Source organism: Malus sylvestris, chromosome 11 (genome assembly GCF_916048215.2).
Source record: "Malus sylvestris chromosome 11, drMalSylv7.2, whole genome shotgun sequence".
Lineage (NCBI taxonomy): Eukaryota > Viridiplantae > Streptophyta > Magnoliopsida > Rosales > Rosaceae > Malus > Malus sylvestris.
Window position 1 is genome coordinate 28,537,211 of NC_062270.1, and position 15,504 is coordinate 28,552,714.

Below are 15,504 nucleotides of genomic sequence, written 5' to 3' on the forward strand. Positions count from 1 at the left end.
GGTTAGTGGCTATTGGGAAGGTGTGAACACCAGTGATCAAGTTCAAAGGCAAAGGCCTTTTATTTATATTTCTCCCCATTGGTGCAGCTTGTGTAAATCTGAGGAGAGTGTTAATCATGTTTTTCTCCATTGTTCTTACTCAATACAGTTGTGGTGGAAATTGTTCCAGGAATTTAGAGCTAGTTGGGTCATTCCAAAGGGTTGTTTCGAGCTTCTAAGCACCAAGTTCAAGGCTTTAGGAAAGGGGAGGAAAGCTAAAGCTTTGTGGGGCTGTTTGGTGTTGGCAGTTTTTTGGAACATTTGGTTGGAGCGTAATAGAAGAGTTTTGAGGATTATAATGGAGTGGGGAACTATGGGGTAGAGTAAGATACTGGGCAACCCTCTGGGCATCAGTTTCGAATGAGTTCAGGGATTATTCTCTCTCATATAGTGTGGGATATGTTAGCAGCCGTAAAATGATTTTGGTTCAGTTTTAGTTACTTGTAGATAGATCTACTTGAGAGGTCTTAGCTAGTTTTGCTGGATGGTGGATTTCTTATCCACTATTTTGTAATTCTTGTTATTGTTTTAATAAATTGTTATCGTTTCTTCTCAAAAAAAAAATTCCTGTCCTGTTTTCACATTATGATGTGGTATGTATGACTTCCATGTAAATTGGTCCTGCCATCAAACAAAAGTTAATTAGATGCAGGACTCTTTCAAATATAGTTGCAAGTATAGTTCGTTTAATTTTATATTATTACCTCTTTCCCATATTGTTCAGCCACTTGAAACACTGCATTGATGTGTAAAAGTTTGATTGTTGCCTCCCTCGTTCAAACAGTTTTCTCCATTTGTTTATCTTTTGTGTGGTTATCTCTCTATTAAACTTGAATGTGCATAACTAATACCAAAGAGAATGATAAAATGACGCATTGAATGTGCAGATTGTCGATAGGCTCCATTGGTATGTTTAGCCTGGAGATATGGTAAGCATGTATATACTTGTTTCTGTGAAATCTTTAGTACTTTGGTGTTGCAAGTGCAATTTATATCTTGTCTTGACCTCCCATGCTAATAAACATGAGTCACTTCACATACTTATTATATATAGGCGTTCCCATTATAAGAAAAACATCCTAAAATAATCATGCGAAACTTGAACGTAAAATTAATGTTTAAAAACTAAATTAGTCCCCCTAATACAGACTTTTAATGACATTATTGGAATTCAAGAGAAATTTCCACACCTAATTAATCTGTGACACTGATGGCGTCCACGCATAATTTCTAAGCGTGCCGCTTAGGTTAAAATATTTGAATAAGGAAAGGCAGACATGACAATGTTTGAAAAACCTTGGACAGGGTAACCTTTGAGGTGAGGGACCAAAGTGCAATTTTGGGGAAATTACAGGGGTGGAATATGTCACCCTAAAAAGTGTGCAATATATAGCAAGAGAAACCAACTCATTCCTATGATACTATAGATTTTATACAAAGCAGATTTCCAACCGAAGGGTCCAGAGGGCCAGAGGGCCGAAAATAGCCCTAAAACCGTCTACAACCGAGGGCTAGGCCAGAGGGCTCGGGAATCTAGGAGAGCCCCACGGAATTTCAAAGGGCCAAAGGGCTGGCTGCTTGCGGCTAGTCAGCCAGCCCCGGGCTGGCTATTTGTTTTTTTAATGTTTCGTTATTCCTGTCGGTTATAACCGACAGGATTTTTTTTTTTAAAATTCAAATGAAACGGCTACTAGCCATTGCATTTGATTTGATTTTTTTTTTTTTTACATTATTATTATTATTTTTTATTTACAAAAATTTTCATATAACTTCTATTTTTTCCTATAACTTCTATTTCACAAAATTTGTTTCATATTTTTTTTAAATTTCATTTTTTTCCTATAACTTCTATTTCACAAAATTTGTTTCATATTTTTTTTAATTCCATTTTTTTCTATAACTTCTATTTCACAAAATTTGTTTCATATTTTTTTTAAATTCTATTTTTTTTCCTATAACTTCTTAAGCCATTATACAACATTAAATTAAATTAAGTAACATGAAACAACATTAAACAATATGAAACAACATTAAATAACATTAACCAACATAAAAATTATACAACATGAAACTTAAACAACATTTTTAAAAACATTTAAGTTGTAGTTTTTAAATAATAAATTATGTTTGGCCCTATGGCCCTTTGGCCCTCGGTTGGAGACGGAGGCAAATATGGTCATGTACTGTTCATTAAAATATTAATATCTTGGGAAATCTTGGAGGGCAGAGGGCTAAAACGAGCCCTCTGGCCAGCCCTCGGTTAGAGATTGCCTCATTCCTATGATACTATAGATTTTATATAAAGCAGATTTCCCATGGGAAGAATATAATAGTTGTTAATTAAGTTATCTTGATAATGTATGAACTCGAGTGCAACTTACAAATTTATGTTCTCTAAAAAATTTTAAAACAGAAAATTGCAAGCGAGCTATCTTTGGAAAATGGTTTCCGCGTTCTGGGATGTTCATTTTGGATACCGACCTTGCGCTTTATTAATAATTGTTAGTGTTCTTAGTTTTCTATGTGCACAAGTATTAGGTATATATTCTTGTACAATTTTGAGTTAAGAGCACCTGATTTACGCCCCAGTTTGGGGTTGAGGTGATTTTAAAAAAAGCTCCTATGAAAAAAAGCTGGGAGTGTTTTTGGTGTTTGGTAAACTTAAAAAAAATGGCTTATTTTGGAAGCTGCTGTGAGAATAGGCTGAAATCAAAGGAAAAAGCTGAAGCTGCAATTTGTAGCTTTGGAAAACTGGCTTTTTTTCAAAGCACACAGAACTACAGTGCTCCTTTAATGAAAAGACCCACTATCAGACTGCTTTTTTTTCCAAAAGCACTTTTACAAAAAAGTTTATCAAACACTATGCTAATTTATTTCACAGCCGCTTATTCTCACAGCAGCTTTTTTTCAAAGCACAGCAATACCAAACCAGTTCCAAATGACTTCAGTATCCTAATGAGCAAAAAGCTTGAACAGACAGGGAAGAACTGCTTGTATAAAAACTATGACTTGCAAAAAGCTTGAACAGACAAGGCTGGTTTGTTATTGCTGTGCTTTGAAAAAAAGCTGCTGTAAGAATAAGCGATTGTGCTGTGAGAATAAGCGGCTGTGAAATAAATCAGCAGAGTGTTTGGTAAACTTTTTTGTAAAAGTCTTTTGAAAAAAAAAAAACAGTCTGATAGTGGGTTTTTTCATTAAAGGAGCACTGTAGCTTCATGTGCTTTGAAAAAAAAGCCAGTTTTCCAAAGCTGCAAATAGTTGCTTCAGCTTTTCTTTTGATTTCAGCTTATTCTCACAGCAGCTTCCAAAATAAGCCCTTTTTTTTTAGTTTACCAAACACCTAAAACTCTCACAGCTTTTTTTCATGGATGCTTTTTTTTAAGCACCTCACTCCCAAACCACCCCGTAATATCCATTATTTAAGTTCTTGTAAGGCCCATCGCATATGATTATGATCTCTGTAAACACGGTGGTATGGGTCACCTGCCGTAATACTTTGACATTTTTATTAAGAATTTGGGCATGTTGTCTGAAACGCTTGCTTCTTCCATTGGTCTCTTACACTATGTTTGGCTTAAACCATCATATCCCCTAATTTTGTTTGGTAGACGGGGAGGAAAATAAGTTTAAGGCATATCACTGCTAAAATAGGTTGACGCGCACAAAATCTTCTCATCTTTTATCTCACCAACCTTTATGGTATTGGACCCCATTGGTTATGGGAGGCCTTGAGAGGTCTGCTTCCCTTCCACTTTTCCTCTCCTACCAAACAAGAGATGTCCCATTCTTCCTTCCCTTTTTCTCTACCCCTCCATTCACCCCTCTTATTTTCCTTCTGAGCAGAAATAGTGGTGTGCGGTGCGCATTACTTTGAGAAGCTGCAGATTTCTTACAGTACAGATCAACAACATATTCAAATGTGGTTGCTCATACATTTTACCGACAGTTTATCACACAGAGAAGTGTTTTCGGCTATTTTTGTTGTTTTTTCTTAATTTCTGAAGCTCTTGAGTAATCTTTACAAGGGGGACCTACTGTATTGAAATTGTTTCTTACAGATTTGCGAGTACTTACAGTCGTTTGCTGCCCGTTTGAATCCCTACTGTATTGAAGTTTTGGGTTTTAATGGGTCTTGGGCATAGCAGAAATGAAATTTGGACAACCCACACTTGATTTCTATACCTGGTTCTTGATTCCGATCAGCGTCATTTGTGCTTAATAAAGTTATTTTAAAATGTTTATTTTTATTGTGGTTATTTGCCTCTTCTTATGTTCTCTTATATAGGTTGGTTTGTAGAGCATTATATGCATAAAGGTCGTACCCAGTTCACAAGGTTCCCGTTTTACACAGGGTCTGGGAGATGTGAATGTCGGCTAGCCTTACCCCTATTTATGGAGAGGCTGCTCCCAAGTCTCGAACCCGAGACCTACCGCTCATGGGCGAATGTACTTATTTAGGGATTATATGCATGTGCTGATTTAAATGCTAAAAAACAAAAACAAAAAATGTTGGAAATTCTTGTTTTGATGTACATTCTGATTTGGCAGAACGATTTTAATTTTGAGAAGAAGGATTGGATGACTGTCAAAAGAGAGGAGTTACAGAAAGGGGGGCCATTGGTAAAAATCGAGGCTTCGTTTTTTAAATAACAAGATGTCTGGGTACGAAACCTCACTATTTCCTTATATTTGCTTCTTGAGCAGATCATTGGACTGAACCCTCCTTTTGGAGTCAAAGCAGCTTTGGCGAACAAGTTCATTGACAAGGCTCTTGAATTTGAGCCAAAGCTCCTCATTCTTATTGTTCCACCAGAAACACAAAGGTAGTATGCATGCACCCTCATTGTCTGTCTCTCTGATCTCGCTTACTCACAAACACACAAATGCACCCTCATTGGGTGTCTGGGGAATGTCCATGCACACGGGAATGTGCATGGACACGCATACTTCTTGCCTTTCATTATATTCGACCCAAATTTGTTATTATGTTCCTCATGTAAGCCGTCCACCAGGTTGGATAGAAAGAAATCACCCTATGAGCTGATTTGGGAGGATGATCGGTTATTATCTGGGAAGGTAAAGCTAATATATTAGAATCTCAGTTTCCTGAGTTTGTATGTTAGAATCTCAGTGTCATGGTGGCTCTTGTCTCTGTGCAGTCATTTTATCTTCCTGGATCGGTTGACGTGGATAACAAACAAATCGATCAGTGGAATTTGATATCGCCGCCGCTTTATCTTTGGAGTCGTCGTGATCGAGCTGCTGAGCACAAGGCCATAGCTCAAAAGCACGGCCACTCCTTTGGAAGATAGGATGAGGATGGAAGAGGTTATCTGAGCAAAAGCGCATGTAGATTTGTAGTTCCAGGAAGATATGTTTATGACCCGAATTAGGATCAGAGGTTGAGAAATCATGAGAAAGCACAATAGAACCAAGTACGATTAATACTTAGATGATTTTTATTAGTTCTCGAACACTCTCGTTTGATTAGTAAATTTAAGATTATTAAAGAATTTTAAAATCACAAAAATTGATATGCGGAATTTTATTTTATAGAATTTGTGAATTTTCTTGTTTGGTTAACCTAAAATAATAATAGAATTTGAATACGGAATTTGTTATTTTAAACTCACTCACAGAAGTTTGGGAATGATACCTATTTACAAGCAATTTAAACTTTGGAATTGGAGGTCTCAAATTGTAAGTTTTTCTTCCACGCGAAAAATTCTAAATTTTTGTATTTATGAATCTAAACAAGAGAATTAGTGCATGTCAATTTATAAATTCAGATTTTTGTCAAGGTTCGAATTTTATTTCTCTCATCCAAGCATAGTATATCTAAATCTAATAAATGAGTGTAAATGGACTTATATCTTATTAGAGCCGTTATTGAGGATGGGTGTGGGAGAGTTGACTATTAAAAGGATCCAAAACTAGCCGTCAGAGAAAAACCAAACGAAAAATTCTTTGCCACCAACTACAACCTTTAGCTTTGGAGTCGGCGACAATCTTCTTGACAATCATTCTTCGTCTCTTTCCTCTCACTTTCCGTTTACATTTTTTGGTGTTGAATTATTGCCGTGAAACATTGTAGTCAGCTTGATAACCTTTGTCTTTTGACTCACGCACACAGTTAACACAAGGTTTTGAATCCAGTTATCACCTTCGATATAAGGTTGAAGCAGAAAGCCATGGAAAATGTCAATTTGCGTTGAGATTGAGTTTAGTTAGTACGACATTAGCAGGTGCAGCGATATAGCTTTCCGATGTCCGGAATGTGGATCGATAACATGATTTTATTCTTTTATTTTGTTTCTATTTAATAATTTTGAAGAATTGTCTTGGAGTTTGGTTTGATTTCTCTTTGTAGGAGAGTTTGCTAGTTTGTTTGCTCTCCATAGGAGAGTGCTTGTTTTTAACTTTCGTTTTGATGTGCTACCTCTTTCGGATCTTTTGGATTTATGTGTGAAAGGTGGAGTTGTTTGATTTGCTGAATTTACTTCATTTGGTGTTCTAGGGTCATGGCAATGATTTTTTTTTTTTTTGAAGAACTAGAAAATATCATTAACCAGCGCCGAAGCCAAAGAGAAGTACAGAAAGCCACAAAGGGCAAACAACTACATACATGAAAACAAGACTAAAGGAAAAGCTATGACACGAAGAACCATTCGTGTCACCCTTAACTTGCATCAAACAAAAGCTAAGTTGGAGGGCAAGGTAGACCATCCTTGTTCATAAAACGTACAAACGAAAATGGGAGTCGAACCCAGACTAAGTCGCACATCTCTGCACCAGCATGCAAAGCCACATAATCCGCCGCTCCATTGGCTGATCTTGGTACCCAAGACCAGGCACACGAATTGAAGCCCTCACCTTCCCTGTGAATCTCCCACTAGGTCGGGAAGACCTCCCAATTTCCTTGGTCAATACTTCCATTTAGCCGAGAGATAATCTCCTTCGAGTCCGACTCCATCACAATACTCGAGAAGCCCCATCTGCTTAGCCATCACACATCCCTCCAAAACACCCCTTGCTTCAGCCACTAACGCACTAGGGGCCACGACCTCCCTTCGCACTGCCAAGCAACGAGAGGAAGAGTCACGGAGCACGACCCCAATATGGCAACACTCATTCACCCGCTTCCAACTGCTGGCATCCACGTTCACCTTCACCACTCCCTGCACCGGAGGAGACCAAGAGGGAGAAGCCCCGGCGCTTGGGTCCGTCACACCCGCATGACCCTTTGCTCCGAGCATGCCTCCAAGTAAGAAGAGGCAGCCATGGAAATAGCAAGCACAGTTTTCGATGGAGGTGATTAGGTGGTGCAATAGACCCATGGGCATCGTACTCTCTATCGCAATTTTTGGTTTGAGATTTTGTTCTCACATGATCTCGTTGTAACACGAAATTTAATAGTTTTATAGATCTAAGTAATCATGCGGTTCTCGATGAGCTCGGACAATGCTTGGAGTCTACTCATTGCTTTGCGAGTAGTGATGCTTTATTGTAATATTTTTAGATCTAGTTTGCAAGGATCCTTTTGGGGGCCGAGTTCTTCATAATATGTAATTGTAATGCATTTTTATCAATAAATAAAATATCGTAATTTTTTTTAAAAAAAATCCAAAACTAAGGACGCAAAGCCAAGAAAATATGCATACGGAGAAATAAGATTTACAATATTATTTTCATTTGAAAACAATGTGTCAAGAAGGATCCATTGTAGCTTTTGGCTGGATCAACAAAAACTCATCGGTAAACCTTAAAGTAATTGACGCTATTGTTAATAAGAGAACATTCCAAAGGTTTCTTGATGTTGTTGTTTTATTAGTGTGGTACCATCAGCAATGAGTGAGTGGATAATGTTAGGGAGACCAAATCTTTAAATCAAATTTGCAAATCAAATGATGTGTCACCAATAAGAGATAAACACATTAACTGACACTTAATTAATAATCCAATAATTTACAACCACATTATTTGATTTAAAAAATTTGATCTCCCTATCACTACCCAAACCGTAGATTACAGAATAGAACAAAAGAGCAGAAGAACAAAAGAACAAAAGCTCAAAGAGATTAAAAAAAAAACACAAAATAAACATATAAAACTAAGCCTTTAATTTGAACTAGGCACTCTAAAATGTTAACAAGACTTTCCGTTCGAATTCACAGGAACCTCCAATTTGCATGCCACAATATACTCATTACTCAACAATCTTTCTTTCACCTTTTTTTCATTGGAACATTCTTGCACTTGGTAGGGTTGAATTTGAAACCCCCTGCAGATGTTTCATTATAACCACTCAATGGAACCTTCACTTGCTTGCAATAGATCTTCGGTGAGTCCGTAATTTTCTTCAATATCCTGACGCGTTTGTATCTGATCCGAAGACGAAACTCTACACGAATGTTGTAAACACCGGCCGCAGTCTCCAAGTTAAACTTAGAAACGTCATGTTTTCGAAACTTAACCCACTGCTGCCCTTGAAGAACTACAGGCACAACGGTGGTGTTCTTGTGGTCTTGGTAAAAAGGTGTCGAACTCAAACTTGCAACAAAAAACTTCTTGTTTCTGTATTTGCCAATGACTTGGATGCCACGGTAGTCTATGCCAGCCCTTTTGTTGGAATTTCTGATGGTAAAGTTGAGTGCAAGGTTGTAGTTGAGAATGTTGTTTCTGCCGGCAGCGAAATCAAATTGGGTGAGAGATACGTCAGTGATGGTGATTTTGGGCTCATTGGGAAGGACACATAACCAGATTAAGGAGTAGAAGGAAAAGGCTATTACCCCGAGGAAGGCGAGGATGGCGAGGATGGCGAGGATGGTGAGGATGTTGAGGATGACACTAAGGCAGCTGCAGTAGTCACGCCGTGAACGAGGCATCGTGTACTACAATGTGGAATTAATGCAAACGTACGTATAAAGTTTAAAACACACAAGGGTTTAAGGGAAAGTTTTGGCTTTGTCTTACGAACAAGTAATGAAGCTGGAGTTCTCCGTACGCCTGAGAAGAGTACTCTTTCATACAATTGTGATTTGTAAGCCAAGGCATTTATATAGCCTTCAAATTAACCCTAATTCAAATAGGAAAGCACATAGGATAAAGGGAAAGTAATACTATTACGACCAAGAAAGGAAGCTATATACTAAATTCTCGTGGAAAAAGAGTTAGTACTACGGTCTAATGGTATTTCTCTTAGCCTAATTGTCAGGAATGACGAATTCACAACCGATTCAAACTTGTGGAAAAAGAATTACCTAAAAACCTGAAAAAGGGGGAGTACTGATTCAAACATGTAAGAGCTCGTTTGGATGTGCTTTTAAAATGACTGAAAGCGCTTTTAGAGAAAATGTTTTTTGGTTCCAAAAACACTTACAGTGCTTTTTGCAAGAAGCACCATGTGCTTCTTCCAGGAAGCACTTTAAGTACTTTTTCAGAATTTACTTGCATTTTTACTAAGGATTGATTCCAAAAACATTTTCACCAAAAGCGCTTTCAGTCATTTTAAAAGCACATCCAAACGAGCTCTCACATGTTTGAATCAGTACTCCCCATTTTTCAGTTTTTTAGGTAATTTATTATGTGCATTCTTTCATCACTAAGGATTTTTTATGCAACAGTATATTTATACCAATGCAGAATGGGATGGGAAGATAAATCAGTTGTGAATTCGTCATTGCCGACATTCAGATTAAGATGAATACCATTAAACCGTAGTTCTAACTCTTCTTCCACAAGGATTGAGTATATAGCTTCCTTTTCCCGGTCGTAATAGTATTACTGTCCCTTTATCCTATATGCTTTCCTACTTGAATTAGGGTTAATTTGAAGGCTATATAAATGCCTTAGCTTATAAATCAGAATTGTATGAAAGAGTACTCTTCTCACGCGTACGGAGAACTGCAGTATCATCACTTGTTCATAAGACAAAGCCAAAACTTTCCCTTAAACCCTTGTGTGTTTTAAACTTTATACGTATGTTTGCATTAGTTCAACATAGTACACTATGCCTCGTCCATGGCGTGACTACTGCAGCTGCGTTCCTGTCATCCTTGCCATCCTCGCCATCCTCGCCATCCTCGGCGTAACAGCCTTTTCCTCCTACTCCTTAATCTGGGTATTCGTCCATCCCAATGAGCCCAAGATCACCATCACTGACGCATCTCTCACCCAATTTGATTTCGTTGCCGCCAGAAACAACATTCTCAACCACAACCTTGCACTCAACTTTACCATAAGAAATTCCAACAAAAGGGCCGGCTTAGACTTAGGTGCATTATTTATCATACTTTCATATTAATTATCCTTAAGTTTTGTTAAGGAATTGATTATAAAAGAGCCTTATTACTTTCTTTTTCTCAGTTTCAGCCATACTGCACACTTAGAACGTTTTTGGTGATAATTCGACTTTCCGGAGGAATTTTGATGCAAGGCCAATTGAAAAAGGAAGCTAAGAGGCTGAAGATTGTTGTGTCCGAATTTCATATTTTCCATAGAGCCATTCATTCCAGTTTTACAAATCAATCCCGCGGAAGTTGTTTTCCCGTCAGAACTGCGCAGTTGTGGGAGAATGAATATTTGAAGGCTTTCCCGATTTCCAGTTTTACAAATCAATCATGCGGAAGTTGTTTTCCCGTCAGAACTGTGCAGCTGTGGGAGAATGAATATTTGAAGGCTTTCCCGATTTTTCCTAGTGGCATGCGATATATGCTTGGAAAGATAAGAGATAAAGTTACGTTTCCTATATTTTTACAGAACTTTCCAGAAGATAAAATCGATCCCAAAACTGGCATGCAAGACAGATGACGTGTTTCCCAAGCCAAGAAGGATTCTTTCCTAGTTTGTGTCATTAATTGTTTAGGAGTTTGTTTTATTTAGGAGAGTTTCTCCCAGACCTTTTGGTGCGTTTGTTGCGCTGGACTGTCTCGGACTGGACTAGCTGCCGGGACTAAGCTGGACTGGCTTAGACTGGACTAAGCTGGACTAACTTAGTGAAGCGTTTGGTGCAGTCTCGGACTAAGAAGCAGGATAAGAAAAACAGTATTGTTCACCAGATTTGTGTTTGCTTAGACTAGGACTACAAATTTTTGCCATTGTGTAATAGAGTAATGCTACAAATCTCATGATATGGGTTAATTGGAGCATATTTTTGCCATGTATATTATGAATCTTAAAAAAAATTGACAATTGTTTTGTTTCTATTACCTGCTAATAGAATTGGGTTTAATTTGCAAATGTAGCTTGATTTAAACTCTATCACCCAACAGAAGAAAAATAATAGTGGCCAATACATGCAACTTCAACAAATACAAGTACATAAGATCTCCATAATTTAGAAAATCCTAGTTAACATTAGTTAACATTAGCCAAAATAGATCTCCATAATTTACAAAATGGCTAGTTAACATAAGCCAAAATACTAGTGCAAAGCTAAGTTATAAGTCATAACATAAGATTGTATGATTAATAAAATACATCCATGTTAACGTTAATAAAATACATCCATGTTAACATTAGCCAAAATCCTCATCCGCTTGCGTTGTCACTTAAAAGCCTTTGGACGAACACTTTCTTGAGTTCCGGTTTGATTGCCCTGAACACTCCCACATTTTTTGGTTTATCCAAAATAAGAGACAATGCATCAATTTGATCCATAGGAGAGAGACCCATTGCTTCAAGTTCATTAGCTATGTCAGTATGATCTGCAGTACCTTGAACTAAAGCTTCAGTTACCATTTGCATGCTCTTCCCACTTTCAACATAAAAATCTTTCAGTCCACTGATAATTGCCTCGGTTCCATCACTTGAACTTCCCACAGCTCTTTTCCTCTTTCTTTGGCTATTTTCAGATGGGGTGCTTTGTTGGCTTTGTTGGTTCATTGAAGAAACAAAATTTTCACCTCCAATCACTTTCACCAACATGATCATGACTTTGTTCCTCCACCATTTGAGCAGGGGTTTCGGCTACATTACCCGTAGCCCGATCTTTTCCAAATATATATGCAAATCTATCAAACAGTGGAAAAGGTTTGCTTCTCCATCCATCGGCTTCTTTATTTCTCTAAGATTATATCAACACAGCAAAACTAAAATTTAGCATGCGTAACAAATATAGCAGCAATAATATAACTAATGCATAAATAAAATAGGATATGAACCTGCACATAAGTTTGCCATGCGTCATCACTGTCAACTTCAACGCACTTTTTGACATCATTCCATGCAAATCCACTTGTGTTTATCATGTCAACGACCATACTATATGTTTTTTTCCATTTCTTCAACTTGGACTCAATATGTGGATTTGCCTTTATATTTGAATGAGGACATAAAACATTGACAGCTTTTGCTATTTCAACCAAAGTACCTTGTTTGAAAGCACCGGTGTCACACCGTTGCTTCCGAGCAACAAAATCCTCAAGAACTCCTAGTAATACTTCTTCCTCAAATGCTTCCCATTTACGCCTTCTTCCTTTTGGCTCTTGAGTAGCATTCAAAAAAATTTCGTTATCCATACCTAAACAAAAAATATTTTAATGAAGGAAAATACCATACAAATAATCAATTTGCATAATATCCAATCAACTTGCATAATATCCAATCAACTTGCATAATATCCAATCAACTTGCATAATATCCAATTAATTTGCATACCATCCAATCATTGTGCTAATATCTAACAAATGCATGATAAAAGGGAATACTAAAATAAAATGTTATCATTAACACATATAGCTAGTTCGGTTGCTGGTTCCTAATTGCTCTCCACTCATTATACATTTCCTGAGCCATATCATTCCTCATTGCAGTCCACTGGTCCGATGTTTGAACACTACCAACATATTCACCTTCTTCTGTATTTTGTCCATCTTCTATTATTGGCAAATTCTCCATTGGATCTACAGACATCTCTTGCCTAATAAGATTGTGTAGTAGGCAACAAGCGGTAATTATTCGACCTTGTGTCCTTATCGGATAGAAAGATGGACTCCTTAGTATCGACCACCTTCCTTTTAGCAAGCCAAAACAGCGTTCAATTACATTCCTTGCCTTAGAATGCTTCATGTTAAAATATTCTTCCTTATTAGAAGGTGTTCGTCCCTCCCATTCAGATAAATGATAAGGTATTCCTCTATAGGGTGCAAGGAATCCTTCACCATTTGTATAACCACCATCTACAAGGTAATAATAACCTAATGAAAAAAAAAAACAGACCTTATTAGTGTTTTGTAGTTGACAAACAGAACTAAACCTAACTTACAAAGTTGAGACTAAGTAATAGTCTTACCCGCTGGTACCTTAAAACCATTAGGCCTTCTAATTGCATCATGTAGCACTCTAGAGTTTGATGCGGAACCCTCCCACCCCGGAAACACATATATGAACTGCATATCTCCTGAACACACACCTAACACATTAGTTGCGACTCGACCCTTTCTTGTTCGGTATCTTGGTTTGTCAATTTCAGGTACATGCACATCAATGTGTGTTCCATCCAATGCTCCCAAGCAATTCTTAAAAATAAAAAATAAAAAAGTTGTTGTTAATTTATACAAAGGGAATGAAGAGTTAAAGCTTAGGGAAAATGAAAAAAAATTCTCATCATACCTTAAAACATCGCCACCTAGGATCTGTAGAATCAATAGGCACAGGCTGGGGGACTTTTAGTAGGATACCTTGTAATCGCAAAATTCCTTGCAATACGCTATTGAAATACCTACTTATAGTCTCTCCCGACCTATAAAATCTACCGCCAACACTACGATTCTTAGTATGATGTGCTAATATTTGTAAAGTCATACACACCTGTTCCTCTACAGACACCAAACCATCAGTTTTTACCCTCCCATCTTGACGAAGTAAGTCGCATAATATGCCAAAAGTCATTCTATCCATTCTCAATTCGTTGACACATTCAGTATCAGTATTCCCTATTATACCATTCAGATAACACAAACTAATCTCTCGTCTAATAAGTGAACGGTTAGTCAATGTGGGTCGTTCAACATGTCTCTGTTTGCCACGTAGCATCATCACCACAAGAATCGTACAAATACAAATTGTCTCCAAATAAGACATCTCTAACAATAAGATCAATAAAAGCTTCCTTCGATCCATATCTATCCAAACAAAAAAAAAACAAAAAACAAATTAAGGACATCTATAAACATCTATAAACATGTGTCTAAGAACACTAGTATGAGGATTGCTATCATTGCTAGGCATTGCATGTGAAGAGGGAAATTAAAGGACACCTGTAATGCAGTAGCCTTAGCCTTAGCCTTAGCCTTCTGTTTATCCTCCTCTTCTCTACAACCAACAACCATAAAAAATTGCAATTCAGCATCAACCCCACACAATACAAAACATTCACATTGTAATATCATGGTTATAAACCAAGTACATACACACACACTCATGGACAAATGTGCAAAATACACATACATACTCACACTCACACTCACACTAACACACACACGGACATACACACTCTCACACACTGACAAAGACTCACACACACCCTGCATACATACATACACACACACACACACACACACTGCATACACACACACACTGCACACACACACACACACTGCATACACACACACACACTGCATACACACTCACACACACACTGCACACACACACACACACACACTGCATACACACACACTCACACTCACTCACACTCACACATACACACACACACACTGCACACATACTGCATACATACACACACACACACACACTGCACACACACTTCCACTCACACACACTCACACTCACACTTACACTCACACTCACCCACAAACATAGTCACACACACACACACACGGGGACAGAATGCAACACACTAACACACACACACTGCATACACACACACACACTGCACACACACTCACACTCACACTCACTCACACTCACACATACACACACACTGCACACATACTGCATACACACACACACACACACACACACACACACACTGCATACACACACACACTGCACACACACTCACACACACTCACACTCACACTTACACTCACACTCACACACAAACACAGTCACACACACACACACACATGGGGACAGAGTGCAACACACTCTTACCCTCACACACACACACTCTGTTTTTATACTCACACACACACACACACACATACACACACATACACTGCATACACACACACACTGCACACACACACACACTGCATACACACACACACTGCATACACACACACACACTGCATACACACACACACACACTGCATACACACTCACACACACTGCACACACACACATACACTGCACACACACACACACTGCATACATACACACACACTGCATACATACTGCATACATACACACACACACACTGCATACACATTCACACACACACACTGCACACACATACTGCATACACACACACACTGCATACACACTCATTCACACACACACTGC

General features: G+C 38.0%; 3 protein-coding genes across 3 annotated transcripts; 1 reads left to right on the top strand and 2 right to left on the bottom strand.

Moving 5' to 3' along the window:
- The first annotated feature begins 4,467 nt into the window (after positions 1-4,467).
- LOC126588784 (protein ENHANCED DOWNY MILDEW 2-like) lies at positions 4,468-5,575 on the top strand. Its single transcript, XM_050253895.1, has 4 exons — positions 4,468-4,659; positions 4,744-4,862; positions 5,052-5,115; positions 5,199-5,575. The coding sequence occupies exons 1-4, from the start codon at positions 4,546-4,548 to the stop codon at positions 5,349-5,351; spliced, it is 450 nt and encodes a 149-aa protein (XP_050109852.1). The 5' UTR covers positions 4,468-4,545; the 3' UTR covers positions 5,352-5,575.
- A 2,356-nt stretch (positions 5,576-7,931) lies between these two features.
- Positions 7,932-9,093, bottom strand: LOC126590357 (NDR1/HIN1-like protein 10). The gene is made up of 3 exons (XM_050255831.1): positions 9,017-9,093; positions 8,829-8,930; positions 7,932-8,718 (listed from the first exon to the last, which is right to left on the bottom strand). Exons 1-3 carry the CDS (start codon positions 9,091-9,093, stop codon positions 8,265-8,267), a joined length of 633 nt encoding a protein of 210 aa, XP_050111788.1. The 3' UTR covers positions 7,932-8,264.
- Positions 9,094-12,556: 3,463 nt separating this feature from the next.
- LOC126588780 (protein ANTAGONIST OF LIKE HETEROCHROMATIN PROTEIN 1-like) lies at positions 12,557-14,325 on the bottom strand. Its single transcript, XM_050253891.1, has 4 exons — positions 14,298-14,325; positions 13,651-14,162; positions 13,331-13,556; positions 12,557-13,235 (listed from the first exon to the last, which is right to left on the bottom strand). The coding sequence occupies exons 2-4, from the start codon at positions 14,158-14,160 to the stop codon at positions 12,778-12,780; spliced, it is 1,194 nt and encodes a 397-aa protein (XP_050109848.1). The 5' UTR covers positions 14,161-14,162; positions 14,298-14,325; the 3' UTR covers positions 12,557-12,777.
- Positions 14,326-15,504: the final 1,179 nt, after the last annotated feature.

What these genes read in the sequence shown, in the direction of transcription:
- LOC126588784 (XM_050253895.1), top strand. Translation starts at nt 4,546, where the DNA reads ATGTTGGAAATTCTTGTTTTGATGTACATTCTGATTTGGCAGAACGAT. An exon ending in TACAGAAAGGGGGGCCATTG is followed by an intron (nt 4,660 to 4,743) that starts GTAAAAATCGAG and finishes CTTCTTGAGCAG; the next exon opens with ATCATTGGACTGAACCCTCC. An exon ending in GTTCCACCAGAAACACAAAG is followed by an intron (nt 4,863 to 5,051) that starts GTAGTATGCATG and finishes GCCGTCCACCAG; the next exon opens with GTTGGATAGAAAGAAATCAC.
- LOC126590357 (XM_050255831.1), bottom strand. Translation starts at nt 9,093, where the DNA reads ATGCCTTGGCTTACAAATCACAATTGTATGAAAGAGTACTCTTCTCAG. An exon ending in GAACTCCAGCTTCATTACTT is followed by an intron (nt 8,931 to 9,016) that starts GTTCGTAAGACA and finishes TCCACATTGTAG; the next exon opens with TACACGATGCCTCGTTCACG. An exon ending in CCATCCTCGCCTTCCTCGGG is followed by an intron (nt 8,719 to 8,828) that starts GTAATAGCCTTT and finishes CGCTGCCGGCAG; the next exon opens with AAACAACATTCTCAACTACA.
- LOC126588780 (XM_050253891.1), bottom strand. Translation starts at nt 14,160, where the DNA reads ATGGATCGAAGGAAGCTTTTATTGATCTTATTGTTAGAGATGTCTTAT. An exon ending in CTAGGTGGCGATGTTTTAAG is followed by an intron (nt 13,557 to 13,650) that starts GTATGATGAGAA and finishes TTTATTTTTAAG; the next exon opens with AATTGCTTGGGAGCATTGGA. An exon ending in TGGTTTTAAGGTACCAGCGG is followed by an intron (nt 13,236 to 13,330) that starts GTAAGACTATTA and finishes TTTTTTCATTAG; the next exon opens with GTTATTATTACCTTGTAGAT.